General features: G+C 39.1%; 1 protein-coding gene across 1 annotated transcript in view; it reads left to right on the top strand.

Annotated features, from left to right (window-relative positions):
* Positions 1–21,648, top strand: part of anks1ab (ankyrin repeat and sterile alpha motif domain containing 1Ab) — a 49,175-nt gene extending 27,527 nt beyond the window's left edge. Inside the window, exons 5-14 of the mRNA XM_031739851.2 lie at positions 3,935–4,033; positions 5,988–6,134; positions 10,441–10,548; positions 11,254–11,424; positions 13,168–13,305; positions 13,523–13,594; positions 14,366–14,449; positions 14,565–14,702; positions 15,609–15,785; positions 19,046–21,648. Of these exons, the coding sequence (XP_031595711.2) occupies positions 3,935–4,033; positions 5,988–6,134; positions 10,441–10,548; positions 11,254–11,424; positions 13,168–13,305; positions 13,523–13,594; positions 14,366–14,449; positions 14,565–14,702; positions 15,609–15,785; positions 19,046–19,165 (1,254 nt within the window). The 3' untranslated portion in view covers positions 19,166–21,648. The remainder of the gene's footprint in view (positions 1–3,934; positions 4,034–5,987; positions 6,135–10,440; positions 10,549–11,253; positions 11,425–13,167; positions 13,306–13,522; positions 13,595–14,365; positions 14,450–14,564; positions 14,703–15,608; positions 15,786–19,045) is intronic.
* The last annotated feature ends 342 nt before the right edge of the window (positions 21,649–21,990 follow it).

Here is a 21,990-nt window from a genome sequence, read left to right as displayed (position 1 = left end):
TTTACTGTAAAATTCAGATGTCCGTCTCCACATTGATTCCCTTGATTTACAGCCACTGTACTTGACCTCTGTTTAGATATAGTCACCTAACCAGGACAAACAATTCTTAATATAACCACAGCATGTTTTATCCTAGATACGCTTTGCATGGTTGATTGCTAAATCTTATTAAATCTTCCACGGATTATTCTCTATATTATCCATATGGTGGGCCAGTCTTGCATTTACCTTACAAGAGATGATTACACTGCAGCAGCATGCTGTTGTGCTCTATTTTTTTCTTACAAAGATATGCTACAATTGCATTACACATGTTTGCATGCATCTATTTTTCTATTTTCTAATTTATTATTTAAACGGTAAAAAATGATCAAAATCAACCACTGTAGTGGTTTAAAAAAAATAGATAAGTTTTCCTAAAACATAAAAAGTTATTGAAGAATTTTATACAATTTAGCATTTTTTTATGTTCCAGTAAGAATCTAATATTAATATATTCATACTAAAGCTCAAATGATGTCCACAATCTGGCTGAAAGCTTTATCATGTTTCCCGTAAAGAACATTGTGAGGAAACCTGATATTGCATTTGACAGGGATAGCCAAAAACACCACTTTTCATCTGATAGTCATGTTTCTCTGAAAACATGGCTATATGCTGTAAATAAGTAGGCCTGGGGGTAACATTTCTCAGGCCACAGAGCTGCATTAGCACCATGGGTTATATGATACAGTGTGTCCGATGTCACAGTGGAGCTCAGTCAAGTGAGACCAGTGAGGTCAGAAAAAAAGAGTGGTTGTATTGACAAATCAGTATAGTTTATAAGTGCTACTGTCTTTTCTGGATTTCTTTTCCCATTTTGGGTAGAAATGAGATTGCAGTATAGTGGAAATCCATAAGAGTGTGACCATTCAGACAGACTCAGATTTATATTTGTTTATGAGGCGATAACACGACTATAAGAGCATGGTTGTAAAAATAAAGGAATACAGTATTTGGTAGAAGGTGATTACAGCTACACTAATAAATCAGTTATCTCCAGAATAATACACTGGAGTTAATTAAGTTGGAAGTAATTTAGACACTGAGAGATTTGGAAATGCTGTTACGTAATTAGTACACTAGGAATAAAAGGGCAAGTTGACTTTTTCAGTCAGAAAATGTCCAGCAAAAACACATTATGGATTCAGCCAGTTGTACTGTACTGTACAAAACTCAGGTCATCTGTATTAAATTCAGACTTCAATGCATAAGATTTGAGGGGATGAGTCCTTTGGCACTAAAAAAGATGATTTCTAACCTTGACTGATTAAATCTAATCATTATGTGTTTTTAGTCCTCTTGTAAATGAGGGAGCAGGTACTTCATTTAGTTGATGAAGAAATCTGTTTCTTATTGATTTTTTACATAGGCAACATAAGCCAACAAAAGCCAGATGCAACAACCAGGTAGAATAACTGTCATCCTCAATTGACTAAGCAGTATCTCTGCCTGTATTTTGTTATTTTGCCCAAAATGTAACATTTATCATAGTAGACTTAGAGAACAAAAAGCGAGCTTTACCGTCTGATTGGGATTGAATGAATCCATGTTGATCAAGATTTCCAGGGTACAATGTGATGTGGACTTGGTTCATTAGCCTTTCTGATGTTCATGCCACAGCTAATGTGCCTGCTGGACTTGATGCATCAAGGAAATAAATCATTAGCTTCACAAGGCAAATTAGCCGTGGATATTTACAAGGATGTGGAGGTTGCAAACAAGAAGAAAGGTCAGAGTAGGCAGGCAGGCACTGTGAATGTTTAATATTGACCTTTTAGATTGTGCTAGGCTTGCTTCAGATGTCATCAATCTAACTGAACTTAAATATCAGAACTCATTTGTGGGATTCATTGCAAATTTGAGTAAACTGATCAGTAGAGGGCAGTACTGTGGCTCCTTTTCAGTTTCCCGTCATGTTTGATTTCATTTATGTATTAACACTCTATTTAGGAACAATGCAATAGAGCCCAGAGGAACGTGTAGTAATATTTAACCATTTCTAGAAATCACTTCACATAAAAATAAGATCAGGGTAAACCCAGAGCAGATTTTACTTTAAACACTATATCGTTTGTGAGCCCAGAGGGGATTGAAAGCTCTTCCCAGTTTAATTCTGCAGTGACAGGAGTCTCAGCACACAAGCCTTACTGTGCCCACAACCCACTGCTGTCACAGCTTAAGATACACTGTATAGTCCTGCTTGGAAAGTTTCCTTGTGCCCGCCCGTCAGCGCACGAGAGCAGCCGCTCACATGAGTCGGCAAGGCTCTCTGCATGTGATGATTGCTCTGAGATGCAGCTTTTGAGGGATCATAAATTATGAACAGCTGTGTGCCCATTCTCATAATTTTTACACGATGATAATCATTTTTGCGCTACCAAAAGTGGGGCACCCGTCGCTTTCATTCTCTTGGCCTTCATGGCCACACATTTCATTTGAGTGAAAAAATACACATTTCATTTTTTTGAGATAAACAATCTAGTGGAGGAGAACATCGTAGAAGTTCGTCCATCATCATCCATTTATATTGCATCTCTTCTGCATTAATATTGCATCAGACCCTACATCCCCCCCATTTTCAAATATCATAGTATGGAGCTGAACATAAACATTCTGATCCGTAAACTCTTTATTCTTTATCATTTCCCTGTTACGTCCGCTTTAAAAATGGAAAATCTTTATGCTTCTAAACTATTCCTCTGTGGAGAAGGGGAATAGAGCAGTTCTAATTCACTGTTGCCTTAACTGAGTGCATTTAGTGAGATGAAGGACTTCTACCATGGCTACATCTGCAAGTCGTATCAGATCAAATCACACTACCATAGCTTATAAGCTATGTAAGAACTGAACCATACATTCCTGTCACATGTTTCAAATGCAGCATGAAATAACAAGTTTGCAGAGTCTCCCGAGGCATCATCAAACTTCCAACCGTGTTAATAAAAGTGGAGGATCTATTTTTGGACCTCCCTTACATCAGGCCCGCTTCATTTTGACCTTTTATTCTTGCGATCAGTGAGTAATCTCCCAACTGCACCCTGATAGAGGCCTGTGAATACTGCTGCATTGTGCTCTGAAACCAATCCAGTGAGAGCAGATTGAGTAAAGACTACAGAACATTTTAACATTCTTGGCCAGAGAGAATCAATCTGCAGCAGTCAGGGAAAAACGCTTAGCTCTTCATTTTCATGGTTCTCCTTGTATTTACATTCCTACCTATAAACCAGTATAAGACAATGAAGGCAGTGGGGATTTGATTTGAATAAGGGAAGAATTTTCTTTTTGAAGCTTTCAGGATGTGAGAAAAAAAATCTATTGTTCATTGTTTCCACACCCTAAATTAACAAATAGTCTGAAATTGTTGTGGAATACTTCCTCTTGGACTGTTTGGTGTCCCTGGATGAAGCACAGCAGCACAGGGATCCTGGAGATGCAGCAGCAATTCTGAAGGCTTTGTTCCTGCTGAGTCGCACCAGATCAGATTGATTACTCTTGGCATGCACAATTTATTTGACTTCATTGTCCTCCCACTCTGCTGTTACTGTTTGTGTCAGAGATGTGCATATTCTGCGTGTTTGCGCATGCGGTGTGTGTTAAGGGCAAGTGTGTATTTGTTCAGTCACAGTTTTACCCTTGCAGTAAGGCTGTGGAGCAAGTCATGATACTTTTATTGAGTGGATTGGTTATTTCTGTGCAAATATGTATACGGTATTTTAAATGATTTTTCTTGCATACTATTGTTCTGTATATCCATTTCCATTCTGCGTACTGTCTATGTGCTTGTGTGTATGTGATTGTTTGCATGCACGTATGTCTGATGACTACGCCTTTGTGTGTGCCTGTGTGTGAATGTGTTTATTTGTGTGTCTCTCCTGTGTTTGTGCACATGCAGGGAAGTAACGTGATGGAGGACCAGGATCTCAGAGACATCGGGATCACTGATCCAGGACATCGAAAGAAAATCCTCCACGCGGCACGCAGCTTGCCCAAGGTACTTAATATCTTAGGTTATCTTCAGCACTAAGGAGACCAGCAACTGACAGGATCTCAAATAACAAAAAAACAATAAGGACAAGTACTTTAATAACAACAGCAAATAAGCTAAAAAATAAATAAATTGCACCCTGATATGTGTTATAGTGTTGAAGGAGTATTCATGCTGTCCACAGAGTGGGTTAAGCCTGAAGCAACAAAGCTGTCTAAGCAAACAAAATGACAGAGTGGGTTCATTTAAAACCTATTATCTTTCATTCAGGAATACACACTTTTCACTCTATGATAGCTGGGATAGGCTCCTATTCAGTGACCCTCAACTGGACAACTGATTAAGAGGATAGTTGAATGAATGGATGGATGGATGAGTGGCTTTATTTGTGTTTGTTATACTCTTATATCTGTTTGATATCACTGCAAATGAAAAAACGAGTCATAAAACACTAGTTATTACATTTATTTAGACAACTGTCCATTTTTAAAAGACAATTTTTCTCCTCATTTACAATAAAAAAAATTAAACCTAAGGTATGCTTGAGTGAATTATGTTTTATACTACGCTGGTATCATTTTAACATTAATCCACAAATGAACCGGTGACTCTGTAAAAAAACATTGAAATGATAGCATTATGCAGTTGGTCCAGCACTGATGTGAGTCCCGTTTTAGTTCACAGATGTTTTCTGTGAGATTGAACTCTGGTTAATATGGAAGTCATTACAGTTTAATGAACTCATTTGGCCTCTTTCACTAAGATGTTTGTAGAAATGTTGTTAAACTGAACAAAAACCAACTGTGCATGCAAAATTACTGTTAAACTCATGTAACAGTTGCACTGGCCAATTTTGTTCTTACCGTCGTGAGTGCGATAGTGAATCATTCTGATCTTGCCTTCTACAGTCTGCATACTGCTACACCTCCATTTCTCCAATGTCCATTTCTTGCACATTTACTTTGAGGTGGACAATGAAGGAAGCTGATGAAGTTATTTTAAGAATGGAACAATATTATCCAAACTGTTCAGTGCAAAGAACACTGCTGGCTTTCAATTAAGCTTCATTAAAAGGCAACTCTTTTCCATGTTCTTGGTTTGAACTTGGTTTGAGCAGATCGTCTTGACTGTGTCTACGTGCCACTGATTTACTGTACAAATCTCTGTCTGTGTGTTTGTTTTTTTGGCTGCTAACTCCTCCTACACAGTCAGGAGTTGAGCAACCAAACTTGGCACGCAGGTACATCATAGGCTCCTGAAGGTTTTGTATATCAGGTTTCTGATGTCATCAGATTCCCTAGATATTACTTAGCAACAGGCTAAAATGACTTGTTTTTAGTGTTTAACGATTATAACACCATCTAAAAGTATTGTATCTTTTTTATGTCATCACAGTAGCATCTCATTTATATCCACAAAAACTGAATTACACATGATCTATTGTATGTTGCCTAGCAACCACCTAGCAATTGGCTAAAATTACCTATTTACGTGCCTACAGCAAAGCATCGTATCATTTTCATTTCATGGCCACCAGCATGAACAGGTCAAACAGTGCTATAGCATGGGCATGTACTAGTTCCTTTAGACCACCACTTGAACAAGTGTACCTAAAGAAGTGGAAGCAGCTGATATACTGTCACTTAAGATCATAAGCTTTGCAGTGTTGTACAAATGACATTTTCATTCCAGAGAAGAGAAAAGTTTAGATGGAATATGAAGGGATCAGCAAAGTCAGGAGTAACCTTCCCTGGGGACTATAAATGTTTCTATATGATTTCACAGCACGCCATCCGGCAGTCGTTGATGTTTCAGTCAAGAGCTGAACTGACATTGCTGTTTCTTAAGCTATTTGCCTAGCATGGCCGCTGCAGCAATCAGCTTTAGTTGGGTAGAAAACCCAAATTGTCCTTCCATAAAGTCACAGTTCTTGCTTACTTAGATGCATCTGTCTCCACAGGTAAAAGCACTGGGGTGTGATGGCAGCACATCTCTTGCCACTTGGTTGGATGGCCTTGGCCTGCATGAATATCTGCCCAACTTTCTTGCCAGCGGCTACCGCACACTGGAGTGTGTTAAGAACCTGTGGGAACTGGAGATCATCAATGTAAGAGGCCGCTGATTATTCAGATTATAAATGCATGCACTACGAGTAATTAAATGCATTAGGTAGCAAAAAAAATTTTTTATTTCTTTCTTTCTACTAAAATATTTTGAGTTTCATGACATTTTGCAATGTTTTATGGGTTTTTCCCTTTCTGAGTCCAAAAACGTTTTTTCTGATAAAATAAATGCTACCTAAAAATATAATTAAGTAATATTAAGTATTTAACTGTGTCTACAATAGTCAGTGCTCACCCATTAATATTGAATGCTCTACTCTACTTAGTACTTCTATATTTGTACCATTATGTTTACAGTTCAGTTGCTTGGGTCGTGTTTTATTTACCTTCATGTTTGAATAACAAAGCTGTCATGGCTGAGGTGGGTAGGTGAGCTAGTGACTAACACTGTGGCACCGCAAGGAGTGAGCATGCTCATTGTAAAGGAAGAAAATCTTTAAAGTTAATATTTTTAAACTGTCTTGCTGATTTTCATCAAGAGCATGCAATCATAAAGGTTATTGTTTTATATAAAGCTTTTCTTTAACCATAAAGTAAATTCTTCAGATAATGAATATCTTTCATAAGAGTGTCATGGGCTGACATAAGCAGCATTAACCTAGCATGTTTTCTAATGTCAGGTAAAACCACAGATGCAAGAAAAAACACTCTGCACCAGGAAAACATGCACTCTAAACAAAAGGGACACACAGAAACTGTATTGTATAGCTACAAAACTAATTTCACAAAGGTAGAAGAAATGTAGTTTGTTTTTATTTCTTGTCATTCTGGCATGAAGTTTTTTTTGAGACTGAGAGGTCTGTGTGAGTGTTTCTGGATTGTTGTGTTGCTGTATCATTGTACATGCAAGAAATGAGACATATGGTACATGAGCAGTTAGAGAGAGCAGTCTAAAGAAACTGAAAAAGGTAAGTTTATATGATAATATATTATATTGCAATCATATTCTCAAATTATAACTGCCAGTCATAACTAAGACTAAATGAATAAAAACTAAAATAAATTGAGACATTTTTTAATAATAAATAATCACATAATCACTCACCATACTTTTCATACAAGACAAGAGTCATGAATATTGATTGTATTTAAATGTGACATACAAAAATGGATATAGAATAGAATAGAATAATCCTTTAATTGTGCCACAGGGGGAAATTTGGTTGTAACAGCAGCAAAAAAAAAAAAAAAAACACGTATACAAACAGAACAGGACACAGGACATAGATCAGAAACACACAAAATTTTTACATATTTACATCATAGACAATAGTTACTAAAACAGTTAAAATTAAAGTACAGATATATAGCATGTGCTCAGAAAATAATTCAGTAAACATTTGATTTAAGTTTGCCTTAGTTGATGATTAGTTGCTTTTATATTAAGCTCTATGAACTTTTTGGGGTCTTTTTGGGGTTTACAGTCCAGCACTGATTAACTCTGTGGATGGATGAAGTCGTCAGCTTTTGAATCTGTGATGCTGTGGGCCAGTTCTCACAGCCTTAGTAACAAGGCCATCTTAATATGTGGCTCCCAATGAAGTTAAGCAGCACTTTAAAATGCTGAGCTGAAATATCAGAAATGCTTCGTGATGGAAGCATTTGCATAAAACTATAGCAGAGACAAAATCACCACACAGTAATTAGTGGATAATTAACAGATGTGTGTAAATTAAGAGGCAAAGTTGTGACTGTTGACATGGAGAAATGTAATTTGGTTTTATCCGTATGGAAATAGTGTGACATTTTATGATAATTAGTGATTAGAGAGGCGGTCTTATTAATTTTGCCTAGAAACATGGGTGCAACATGTGTGAAGATTGTGTGTACATGGAGAACAGTGTTTTCCTGACAGGTTTGAAACATAATTACTAGAATATGGAAGTAGAAAAACACATGATCCATAGTTAGAGATTTTTCAAGACGGCTCTCTTTTTTAAAAAAATAATTTATTATGAAATATTGATAATATTGGCTACATGTCAATTATCCAAATGGAATAATCTGCCTGTGATGATGATTTGCAAATAGCCATTGCTTTGTCTGCTGGAGTCACAAATCAAAGTGCTTAAGCAGTATTGAGCTGCAACAACTTTATAGGCGTCCTTTTAATGTTTTTCCATTTGCTACTTGATACCTGGTTTATTCACATTGTACAAATTTCACTTTTTGTAACTGATGTTAGAGATCTTGCAAAGTGGAAGTTTATTGTTGATCAACTGCTTTAATATGAAAGCTGTGCAATGTCTGCAGCATTATCTCCTTTTTGCACTTTATAAGAAGGAGAAGCTTGTGTAAATTCAGTGTTATGATATCATCTTGCTCATGTGAAGAGCAAGAAACTCATAAAAAGGTAATTTACCATGAGTGAGTGGTGATTTCTTGCCTATATATTAGTGGATATAAGAAATGTCCAAACTAGAACATGTCTGAAGTGGGCTGTTACCTTATGTGTGCTGCATCTGAGAAATGACAACTGGAAAATATCCCAACTCGATTTTCCCCAAACTGTCCAAACTTCATATGTGAAAATAGCGTAATGTAAACATGTCATAGCGTTATATTGCTGACATTGGAGCAGAGACATAAGAATTGTGAGAGTCAATATAAGCAGGTTCGTCGGACAGAATGTGATGAGACAGGAATGTGCGTTATATAAAGCAGTACATAAATTCCATCTATATACCAATACCATATTTTTGTATGAGTGAATGTTGTGCAGCTGTCTGACTGCAACCATCTCATTTGACCAAATGGTTGTCAATCAATCAACAGTAATGTGCATTTCCTTTGTTCACTGCAATAATGTGATCAATATTTCTTACTCTGAGAGAGGGTGTGACTGGATCACTAATGTATATGGAATCAACATCTGTCTGTCAGTTTTTAATGTGGTGATAATGTTTCCGTGTTTTCTAATTTATAACAGATTGTGTTGAAAATATAATTTTTTTTGTTGTGAATCATAAAAGAATAGCAGCAATGATATGATCCAATATGGCTCATACGCAAAGAGAGCACCGTAACAAAGCTGATATTGAGTCATCGTTTCTCTTTTTGTTTTTTGTTTTTTTTTGCACTTCTCACTTCGTTTGTTTTTGTGCATAGTTGTGAAAAACACAAAAAACTGTGGCGGTAAATTAGCAGAAACCAGCAACAGCTGCAGTCACAGCAGCAGCAGCAGCAGCAACAGTCGAGCAGCAGCCAAGCATACTGTCTATGCAGTGTGCGAGGGATGGTGTCCAGCAGACTGCGATGCAGAAAGATGGGGGTGTGAGTGCAGGGCACATTACTTTCAGTGTGCAGAGTAGCAGAACTGCCTCTGAGCATCTTGGCAGAACTCACTTTGCCCATTACATCTCCGACATCCTCCTCAGCGTCTCACAGCAAACAGCATCGAGCACTGAGATGATCTATGAGCTGGTTCCCCGTATATTCCCAAGGTGTTCTTTATTACTATTTAAATTTTGTCTCATTTCACAGGCCTCGTGCACACTGGCCTCACTGGGATTCTGTACATGGTTTTAATGAAAACAGCACCAGAAATCCAGCACACAGACCAGTTGCCTCTTCTGCCTCTGACTCCCACTGAATAAATAATTGAAGCTTCAGACAAAGAATCATATGAGCCTGTTACGGAATATTTTGTACCCGTGACATAATTGCAAATGTAACATTAATCACTCAACATCCACCTTTACTGGATGAGCATGAATGTTAATAGCCAATTATGCAAATTGTCAGTTTTGGGGTGATGGGCTTCGACTACATAACATTAGCTTATTGTTCCTTTTGTGAGGATTTTAGACTCACTAGCTGAAGTGGCCTTTGTAAAAACAAAAATGTTTAGCAAGACAGATGCTGTGCATAGACCAGCAGTGTTTATATACTGTGAATGGCAAACACAGTGTGTATTTACATAGTGACACTGTTATGCTTTATCCTTTTCATATGTCACATGTTATCGTACATAAATCAGTAAAGTCTTGTGTGTTTTTTAAGCACTATGTCCAAAAATGGGTCGTAAATTATAGAGTGTCCTGAGAAGGAGACAGTGCGGTACTTCAAGCTTACGGCAAAACAGATTGAGGTTGAATTATTGACGAGAGTCATTTCTGTTTGCCTGTGGATGCCTGCCAGTGAGGGGTGCTTGCCACCAACTCTGTGTCAGTTTATTTTGAATATAAAGTATCTATATTAGTTTAGTCTAGATAAACTCCTGTATGTCAGATATGGATGTTAGGGTACAGTGGAAAGTCTCATGCTATGCCCTGATGTTGTCCTCTCTAGGTTATTAAGGTTGGTCCTCTGGGTCACAGGAAGAGGATCATTGCCTCTCTAGCAGAGAGACCCTATGAAGAGGCTCCGTCTAAGTCCCGCCGTCTGTCCCCAATTATGGTAATGCATTTCACATTTTCTCACATTTTCTCTAGAATTCACAAAAATACAGTCAGCTCCAAAAGATGGAAGATGTTTTTATTTAAAGCACCAGCCAGACTGCAGCAGTGTTAGTGCTGCTATTTAACCACTGTCGACACTTATTCGATTAATAGATCAGATATGCTTTATGTGCTTAGCAAGAAGGATAGCTCTGCTCATACCCTCGATATAACACACATATCGTGTCACTCTTGTCTGTTATGAGATTTCTTTTTCCTCAGCATGTTTACCCTCGTTCCTGTGTGCTGTTATATTTTAGTTAATTTTTTTCTTACTGTACAACAATCCAGACAGAGCTGAAGTGTAAAGCAGCATGGCACGGTTGAGCAGTTTTTCTATACCAACATCATTTTGTGAGAAAATGGATCCTTTTTCTTTCTGCAGCGGAAATCTAATTTTGGAATGAGATTCTTCAATATCATTATGTTCACAACAGTTAAATACTGAGGGCTGATTTCCCAGGCAGATTAAACTGGGCTAAAAAGAATTGAGAATCTCCATGGAAGAGGCTCTTTTTGTCAAGGATTAGGCTTGGACGTAGATCAGGAAAACCAGCCTGTGTAGACGGTGCTTTCAAATCATTAATCTGTGTGTGTGTGTGTGTGTGTGTGTGTGTGTGTGTGTGTGTGTGTGTGGGTGGGTGGGTGTCGATGCGTATGGCAGTTCCATGACCTCCTATCCCAGACCACATCTCCCCTCAGTCAGCTGGACCCCTACACCAGTCGCTCCATGGACATGCTCCTTCCCCTGACCGAGTCAGATCGGAGGCGAAGAGGAGTCGACCAAGACTGTAGTGTATCTCTGCGTTCTTATAGCGAGAGGCCACGTTCTGTAGTGAGTGCCACCTTCTTTTACCTGAATGCTTTTCTCCAACAATGTCTGTAGCTTTCAGCAGATGCAGGAGCACAATCAGGCACAAAGAAACGACAAAGATGAAAAGAAAACAGCCTGTTCCCTGTTTCCACACACAGAAAACCATTGACAATAAGTCAATCAGATTAATTGCAAACCTTTTCTACAACCCCTTGTTTGACCTTCAATCTAACATACATAATATTTACAGTATATTTAGTCTTTCTAGCCATAGGTTTGACATCATTTGTCTTATCCAGTGTCTAAGATTTTGGGGGGGGGGGGGGGGCTCATTTTGTTTGCTGCTTGTTATCACGTAAAAATAACTTTGGGGGTATTGCTATTTCTTTTTAAATAATCACATCACTCTGACCTCTTCTTTCTTTTTTAAATAAATAAATAAAAGAAACAAATAAATAAATGCTGCCGAAAGTTAAATGTGTTGTGGTGGTCTGGATGTAAAACTAAGTTTGCTGTTTGAATTGCATTGAAGCGTGCATGTGCAGAGTGATTGATTAAAGTAAAATGTAACTAGAACCAGTGAAAAAAGCAGAGGTGCATTCAAGGTTGTTGGGTTTTTTACATTTTATTTTTGCTGCGTAGCCAGGTCTAAGCAGAGATGTTCAGACATCCTTCCACTCAGCCACCTCCTAGCTCTTGCTTAGTCCTTAGTCCTGGAGATATATAAACTCTCCAGTATGTCCTGGGTCTGCCTGTTGCTCTCCTCTTGATTAGACATACCTGATAAACCTCAACTAGGAGATGTCCTGGAGGTATCCTGATCAGCTCATCCCACCTTGTGGCTCTAGTCTTAAGGATGTGCTGTATGTGTTGTACGTAGAAAATACAGTCGATGGAAAGTTTTGGAAACCCACATTTTGGAGTTGACATTTTGAATCAATATAGTTGGAAAACTTGATATCATATTTAATCATCTGTCTGATATTTTCTCCCTGTCCAAATAAACCTTTGAAGCACTGCTGATTCTTAATGAACAAAAACTTGAGTTTATTTCTTATATATAAATATGTGTAATTTTGATGAAGTAGTCCAAAGACGAAAAAACAAAAAAAACATGAAGTGCCATTGAGCAGTTTTTGATCTGAATTCAGTTTCTTGGTTTCTTCTTTAAGAAAAGAAACCAAGAATAACACAGTGATCAAATCTTAGCATTTGTTAAAGGTCAAACTACGACACAAACAGTCAAGCTGGTATAGCTGCTTTCTGACTCACTGAGGCCAATCTGGAAGCACACAGGAGCATCTACAAATAAGGAAAAGGAATATAGTACCACTGCTGTATAAAAATCAATACTTACCATTTCCATAAAACCTTAGTGTGTAATGATCATCATAAGTATATTTTACTCTGACAGTGATTCATGAAAGCAATGAGCACAGCCTACACTGACCTTAAGGCCCAGCATGCATGAATATTTATTAGTTTCCTAGCATAAAAGACTTGCATTAAAGTGCTGACCAGACATTTGCCTTCACACTAATGTTCAGCGGTCAAAAACCCTTTACCTTGCCAGCTTGATGGATGCACAAATTAGTATTTGAAATGAGTGTGGTTACAAACATCCTGCAAAACAGTGAAAATAATAGCGTTTTATCCCCTTTAATATCTACAAATATTGAACACAAGGCAGAGGATTTTTTTTGTTCTTGGATCAGTCTGTTCTCTTTATTGCGTTTAGCAGCCTGTTAATTTGCATCTGTGCAGGACAGACACAGCGACCGGCATAAAGAGTCTCGTTTAAACCTCCGGCCGCCGAGCCACTCTGCTACCTATGCCACGGTCTCCGCCTGGCATCACCAGCCTGAGAAACTAATTCTGGACTCCTGCGGGTACGAGGCAACAGTAAGTCACTTTTACTGTCTTCAGCATAGATGCCAGAATATGCTGTAAATATATGATATAGATGGACGTTGCACTATTAAACAAGAAATAGCGTAGGACATTTTAATTCAAATACATCCTGTGCTCGCGATGGCCCGTCTGTGTCTGTAGTTGACTTAGTTTGCCAGCACCAACTTTTAAATCATTTTTTAAATTGTGTTTTGACTCTTTCCTCTAGTATCTAGGATCATTGATAATCAGGGATCTACGAGGGATTGAGTCCACACAAGATGCCTGTGCTAAAATTAGGGTAAGTATTTATCAAAGTCCTTCTAAGAGCAAATGTAAAAGCCATCGTGGTAACACCCAACACTGACGCGTGGTTGGGGAGAGAGCTTTAACTTTATGCATAGAGTAACCAGTTAAACATACTTTTTTTTAATTTGAAAAGATTGGTGGCATTTTCCCAAAATAAGGTTTGAAAAGCTTTTTTTTTCTTACAGGTTCTTGCCGGTTGTTTGGGTTTTTTTTACTACTTTAATTTACATTGTGGGCAAACACCACGCTAGTTCATGCCATCAATCCAATAATAAATCAATTTTAAGTCCCCTAAAATACACTAATGTATAAACAACTAGATGTATCTGCCAGCAAACAGCTGAAACTAAACCCTTAGCATGGTTGCTTGCTTTCATGTGAGCAACAATACTGTTGGTTCATGATCTGTGTCCAGGCTCTTATAAAGGAGATGATCGGGCATATTGGCCCAAAAGAGCCAAGGTTCAGGGGTGGGGGGCAGTCATCTGCTGCGACTGGTGAAAACATGAAGGGAAAGAAGAGAGACAAAAGAAGCATAGAGAGACCACAAATATAAAACAGGACAAAGCCTAAACTGTAGGAAAATGGACAAAGATTTACTGCTTTATTATCTGGGTTTAGTCTTACAAAACCTTATTTTTTTCCTTCTTTTTCAAGAATAACTGAAAAGTTTTTTTATCCGTCATAACAATTAATAAACTCCCCAAAATAGGCAGTGATTTTTTTCTTTCTTCTCACTTATTCTTTATTGTATCTATTCCAGAAATCCAAGGACTCCAAAAAGGGTCCAGTTGTCATACTGTCCATTACCTATAGAGGTGTTAAGTTCATCGATGCAGCCACAAAGGTAATGGGAATTATTGATTATTGACCTGTCCAACGCAAACACTGCTGTCGACTTTCTGACTGTCCATTAGTGGTTGATTCCCATTTAGCGCTCACTTCATTCCTGTCTTCATTAGACTATAGTAGCAGAACATGAGATCAGGAATATCTCATGTGCCGCCCAAGACCCAGATGACCTCTGCACATTTGCATACATTACCAAGGATCTGAAGAGTGGCCACCACTTCTGTCATGTCTTCAGCACTGTGGAAGTGGTGAGTAACATCAGCCCTGTGATTGATATAATAGAATTAGAACTATAAGCATAATACACTGTAATCACTGTAATATATTAAAATAATCCACTATAGAGAGCCCATATTTTCATATCATTGTGGAATGTTTTGCAAATTTTTTGGTAAATAAAGTAAGAAAACCAAAATGTCCCTTGTAGGACGTCAGATATCCTGCAGTTAAACCTGCCTGGAGCATCCTATGGATTATTTTCTTGATTGGCTCATCAAATAGCTTGATTGAAGACCCACTCCTGCTATGCATGGCATTTCCATGCACAAGCACAAATTATGTTGTCATTTGAGTCGAAAGGTCTGTTAAAAGGTAAATAGTGATGTTTCATTTTTGGCAGATCGACCACTGTGGGGGCACTTTAACTGCAGGGAGACATTTTTTTTGTGGGTTTTTTTTTTTTTTTTAATGAACTGCATTGAAAAAGATCTTTACAGGGCCAAATAAAACACTACTGAGCCTTGATTATTTATACTTCACACAGCTCCTCCATGCACAGAATGTCAGATTAAAAACTGCTTTAGCTTTTCTCTGTAAATGCATCATATTCAAACAAGAGCCTGTGGATAATTATACAAAGTAATTATCCTAAAAATGTGAAGAGCAGCGCTTTTGTGTGCTGTGAATTTGCTGAAAACAAGTGTTTGCAAACCAAATTGAATAGTGGTTAACTCAAAACAAATACTGTAACACGTTCAGAAGACTTTTTTAGTCCAAGCTTTGTAGTGTTACTAATACAAGGTGCTTAGTTGTGTTTTTTTATGGAAACTAAATGTTTACTGAGCACACAAGCAAAGCGCATAAAGATTTTGTCTTGTTTTTTTCAGCTTTGCTTTTCGTCACATATTTCAGTACAATGAATCTTTATTTTCCAGACACAGACCTACGAGATCATCCTAACGCTGGGACAGGCGTTTGAGGTGGCTTATCAGATGGCGATTCAGTCCAGGGCGAGACACTACATGCCTCCTTCATCTCTGGGCTCTGAGGTCATAGACACTAAAACCAGCCGTCCTGTATCTCAGTCGTGGAGCAGCATGCGAAGATCAGCAGTGAGTACCAGCCTATAAAATCTTAAGAAAATCGTGGCGAATGTGTGCATCTCTGAGTGCATTTGAGTGGTGAGGTTACTCTACACGTTAAAAGGAAAGCGGGTGTGAAGGAACATATTGTGCAGTCATACTTCAAAATAGGTAGACAGACCCCGTGACCCACTTTTTCTCCACTGCTGAACCCCTAATGGGCCACCTACAAAGGAGGATTTGCTGTGCGTGTGGTAGAAAGTGATGAGTCATTACTTTGCTCTGTGAGTCACTCCAATCAGAGGAGACTTTCTTTTTGTGCATATGTGAAGCGTGATGAATGATTCCTTTTATTTGTTGCTAACAGGGGGGTGGGAGGAGGTGTGTGATTTCCTCTGGGATTTTTCTAAGCCTGTGCACAGCCTTGTTGGTCAGAACCACCCGCTGCTTCCTCACTTCTGATTGAGTGTGCTGCATAAATGTTCACGTATACCCTGAGCATTGATGCATTGACCTCTCAGGCTGCATATAATAAGCACTCAGTGATCACTGTCACCTGAGAGCGCTGCACAGCCGCCGCTAGGAGCACGCACACACACACTGCTGGACCACTTGCTTATTCAGAGACACAAATCACATTGTTTTACTACCTGCCTGCAAGGATAATATATGGAGTGATCACAGAGCTGCATAATGAGCCTGGCTGGTTGTTTAAGTTTTAGATGAGAACAGAGGGGGGGGGGGGGGCTGATTTCTGTCAGCTGCGATTTGTTTTAATACACTTCGCTGCTACCAAGTGAAGTGAAACAAAAACTGTGACAATCATGAAGGTTTTTCATGTATTTTACCTAAGAAGAGATTCACTGTCTGCTAAGCCCTGTCCTCTGTAGTTTACATGAAGACAATATTTCCTAAAACTAAAAATATTTATCAACTGTTACTGTCAGGTTTTTCCCTCTTGTTTTAAAACAAAAATATTGTAAAGGAATCTTAAGTATGCATCTCAAAATGAAAAAAAAAAAGTCCAGTGTACGCCCATTGGCCAGATACGTTAATGGCTGTTTCCCTTAAAGAAATCCAATTGCGATTGGTCGGTGTATTTCTCACGCTAGGAAAAGCCCCACCCTAGAAATAATGCAGTGACTAAAACATATGTCATTAGATGACATGTATACATTACTGTTAATGGGTTAAACTATAGTCAATGACATGACGTATTAGGAAACCAAAATATTTGAGTGTGTGCCCATTTAGTGTCAGACCTTTGAAATAAAGCAGAAAATGGTAAATATAAGTGAAAACAACTGTTAAACCAGTGTTCTAAGACAGATTCAAAAGCCGCACACCCCTGGCTAAATTTCACAAACCTCGCCAGCTCATCATCTATGCACGAATAGTTTTTGTCATGTCTAAAGCTAGTTAACCCTAGTGGTTTATCTGTGCTGTGGATAAAATATTTCTAAAAATGCTTTAAAAAGCTTCCACTGTTAATGAGCGTGATGATCAAATGTAGCTTACCTGAGTAACTTTAGCTGGAGTGTAAATGTGCCCATTCAATAAAGAACAGGGCCTAGCCAGTAATGTTAGCCTTTGACAGACCCCAGGATGCACTCAGTAAAGAAACACTGCAAAGTGGATTTCTTAATAATGATGTATGTACTTGAGTTTCTTGGCTTTGGGGCTAAGTTTGTAATCTTTGTTGTGTTTGTTTGCTTTGGGAATATAGAAACAACATTGATGCAACCTTCATAGCTGTTTCCAGTATATAATTGCTTCACTGGGATCACTGACAAATATTGATATGTGAATTTGAACAATTTATAGAAATACTGTTACCCTGGACTGTTAATTTCTCAAATCACATGCATGCAGAGTTACTGTAGTTACCAAGCTAGTCATCTGGGCATGCTGCTGATTTCTTTAAACAGTATAAACACTCGTAAATTAATTCCTCACACTTTGCTCCATCTTTACTATAGCCACATGCACGCCACTTGAGCAAGTGGAGAAATCCAGCGCTTCACAGACCTGCCATATGGAGGGCCAAAAATGACACAAGTATAAATAAATACTGCCATGCCTAGCTGGAGCTGCTAAGCTATAATTGGACCGTCACTATTCATGGACAGGGTTAAGTAAACAGTCAATGACAAGAAAACTCAAAGATGCTGAGAAATTTGCCCTCTTGAGCTTTAAGGACAGATAATGAACTGCTCGTTCTGCTGCTTCTGGATTTCTACACTGTCCGTTTAGTGCATTTAAATGCTCTGTCCCTCTCCGCTCTTCTTTTTTTAACATGTCTTTGTTCTTGTCTTCTTGGTCCTCCTGCTTCCCAGGGTGCCCCTCTGCTCGAATGCCGCTGCTGTCACTGTCACACGTGTACTACCCACCGTCCTTCCTTCCTCCCGTTGCACTCTGTTAGCCCTGGAGTCCAGGTCCTTCTCTTTCCTTTCCTCTATTCAATCCTTAATCATGCATCTTCTTACACACAGTTCCCTCTCCTCTTTATTTTTCTTGCATCTGAGTGCTTCGGTGCACCTCGCCTCCACGTTGTGTGGTTCTTAGTATTTCAACCATGAACCTCATCCTTTTATTTTCCCATCTCTCATCTTCATCTTACATTTTAGTGTTAAAATGCAATTAGCTCTGTGGTTAAACCCATTCGGGGACGAGGGACTCCTTGATACGATTTACCGTCTTTATATGAAGACTGTTGGCTAAATTGTGCCAGTGTGGGTTTAGCCCATTGCGTCAACAACATGATGGCTGAAGTTGTTTCTGCTCGATGGTTTTAAACTGTTTCTCATTTCTTGTGTCTTTTTAAGATATTTTCAACTGAAGGTGTCTTTCGTAAGCAGGAAATTTCAGATTGCCAAACGCCTACATTGAGATTTTTTTCAAGCTAATTAAAAGTCAAATGTATTTCTAAGTAAATTAATCAGCGTAATGCATGTAGAATGATGTGTCTTTGCCGTTTGTGCTATGACAGTAGCCAATGGTGTAGAGCATGGTGCTTTTGAACTACTAATCAGCATATGTTTTAACTCCCAGAGGGTCATATCGTTGGTTTTACTGCCGCTGCTTATACAGGCTGAGGGTCTTTTCTGTCAGACATCATCCATGTTGTGGATTGAGCCCTGAGTGTCTGTGATTATAACATGATCACTGGACTGTGCCTCTAATCCACATGCACGTGTGTGAGCTGAGGACTTGTCAGTGTGGCGCAATGGCCTCCACTGCCGCACGTCTCACGCCCTCCTCTCGTCCCTCCTCCCTCCCTCCCCCGGCAGATCGACCCCCTGGAGATGGACCCAGACATGCAGTCCCTGGGCAGCACCACCTGGCTCTTGGACCAGCGGGACGCCAACAGGCGCCCTGTCAGCACCAAGTACGAGACCACCATATTCTGAGGCCGGACTCCCACAGCCGCCCCTCTGCACCCCCCTGTATTTTCCTCTGCCCCTGCATCCGGTTCTCTATTTATCTCTCACACTCACACATATATACATGTGAGCCCCGTGCCTTCTCACTGTGATGGTATAGCATCCCTCAGGGCTGCCTACTCCTGCACCCTCCTTTGCCCTGCCCAGCGACCCAAACCAACCTCCTACCTGCCATGACAAACACTCCTGCGACTCCCCCGTGCCTCCCCAACACCCCCTGGCAGCGTCCGTCGCCTGTTGCTGCTACAGCCAATGGCGGAGCTCTGGAACGGATGATCCCGGACTGATCTCATTTTACAGTGGCCCCGCTCTCTCAACCAAACTGCCTCTTCCTCCTCATCCTCCTCTTCCTGACAACTTGCATCTGCCTCCAAATCCCCGATAGCTCCCAGAGGTTGCATCTTTATTATTCTTCCTCTTTCAAGCCATTTTTTTTTTAATTGATTCTCCACAGGCAAAACAAGCATGCTCATTTTTTCTATTGCTCTGTCTAGACTTCACACTGGCTAAAGGCAAGTTGAAGTATTTCCAGAAATGTTGAGTTTATATTATTTTAAAAAATGGTTTTCTGTAAGGAGTCAGTGTTTTAAACTGTTAGACGAACAGTTTGAAGTTTTGGGAAATATGTCTAGCAGAGAATTACGTGAGGATATTGACAAAAGTCTCACAGGTGTATAGTTAATATGAAGCTGAAACAGAAATCACACAGACTACATATACCAGTCTCAATAAGCACATGCACCAAAGCATTCTCCCACTGATTATTGACAAATTTCAGCTATTTAATAAATAGCTGAAGAAATGTTCTAATATTATTAGATTTAGATTATAGAGTTAAATTATAAGTATACTGCACCTTTTAGTTTTCACACCGGCCTAGACACAGGCGACCCCTCCACTCCCACCCTGGCAACGTGGGAAAAAAAAAGTGTAATGGTTGCTGAGGTTGTTGGGGTCACTGTGAAATTGGTTGCTAAAGCCCATCATGCAAGTTTCCTTGCGACTGTTTTGGTTTCCAGCAGATTGTCACTGGTGCCTGTTGTTCACATGGAAGACGCCAACTCATCTGCAAACACTTGCTAATTATGCACAGAGTGACCATTCACTTTCAAAGTAAAAGTTGCTGTTGAAATGTGTTGCTTGCAGGAAAAGAGCAGTTTTTACTTTGAAGGTGAACAGTCTCCAGTTTTAGTCTGCAGTGCACTTTCTAAGGTTTCATTACCACTCAGGAAGTAGCTGTGGCAAGTGTTTATAGACAAGTCACCCTCCTTGATGTAAAGTACAGGTGAACTTGCAGTCTTGACAACCAAAGCAATCACAAGCAAGTTTTTGATGCAGCTCCATTTTAGCAACCAAGTTCACCCAGCAGCAGCCAGAAATCTCCGTAACTAGTCGGGGATTAAATATTTTCCACTAACGACCTGTGGTTGCCAGGGGGACCAGTCTCTAGGCTTGTGCGACTGAGGCCTAACCGAGATGTGTTTTTTTTCTAACCTAGCTTTTGTTTTTCCATTCAGTTTAAGTTAACTATAACAACCTCAGTCCGCACCCCAAATTTGAATTAACACCTCACCAGTCCTTAACCAAGTTAAATGTTGAAAGGTCACTACAGCAGCATCGGGAGATAAACTTGTTTATTTTCCGTATACAGTTGTTCAATTTACTTTCCCTCCCTATTCCTTCTGTAGTCATTTGCACCTGACCTGCGATGGCTCTGAAAGTCCCACCAGGGTATGCCATCCACACTTTAAGAACCGCTGGGTTAAACAAGCCACATCGTTAGGGAGCTTTAGTGGTGCTGAATGTGTTTCATTTTCTAAAGCCAGGTTAGCTAGTTATAAGATTGTATGCCAAACAGATTAAACCATTTCTACTTAGTTTATCCCAAAAGTTGGGAAATGTCTGTGTTATAGCAACCAAAACAAAAAACACAACCAAAAACAGAATGGCTTAAATACATTCGTACAATAAAAATATAACTTAACCAAACAAAATAACCCCAATAAAGCAAAAACTACTCAAAAGAAAGTTACATTTTCAGTTCAGTATCTGTTCTTATGGCAGCTGAGCTTAATTAAGCAGGTGGTCTGCTACCTGTAAATCCAGTCAGCTCCATACTAAGTGTACAGTTGTGTCCTCTTGCATAATTCCCAGCAAGCATATTCTCCAAAATGATAACTTTTTCTTTATTGTGTCTTTTTGGTAGATTTAAAGTCAGTAGCTTAATCTTATATTTAGTTTTTTAGGTTTTTTTTTATTAACATGTATTTTTCATTTACACAATTGTTTGGTTGTTTTGCCTCTCGACAGTTATAATTTTTTTTCTTTCTCCATCTGTAGCCTGTCCTGTCTTACCAGGCATCTACCACTGTGAAGCACTATGAGGAGGCTGCTTTGATAGCATGGGATGCAAGATGGACAATTAATCAATGAAAGACAAAACAGCAACATGCAGCAAACAACTTGTGTTTTCTTTTTGTTGTTGTTGGGTTTTTTTCTACGCATTTGTACAATACTCATAGAAAGACCACAAGGAATCGGTCACGAATCTAATCACTGATGTCTGGACTCAAAACGGACCAAAAACTGAGACCTCGTAAACTCACACAAATACACACATACACACCCAGAAGGACAATATCAAGGACAACAGCCTTACTTCATTATGGTTATCTATAATCAACTAAAATCCCCTGACCTGCCCGAACACCACCACCCAACAACTGCACGCCTCCACCCTGCTTCTAAAAGACTTTAAAGGCAAAAAAACAAAAACAAAAAAAGGCAACACT

The sequence above is a fragment of the Oreochromis aureus genome, linkage group 5 (genome assembly GCF_013358895.1).
Source record: "Oreochromis aureus strain Israel breed Guangdong linkage group 5, ZZ_aureus, whole genome shotgun sequence".
Taxonomy (NCBI): Eukaryota; Metazoa; Chordata; class Actinopteri; order Cichliformes; family Cichlidae; genus Oreochromis; species Oreochromis aureus.
Note: the sequence above shows the minus strand (reverse complement) of the source record. Positions and strands in the feature narration are given on the sequence as shown.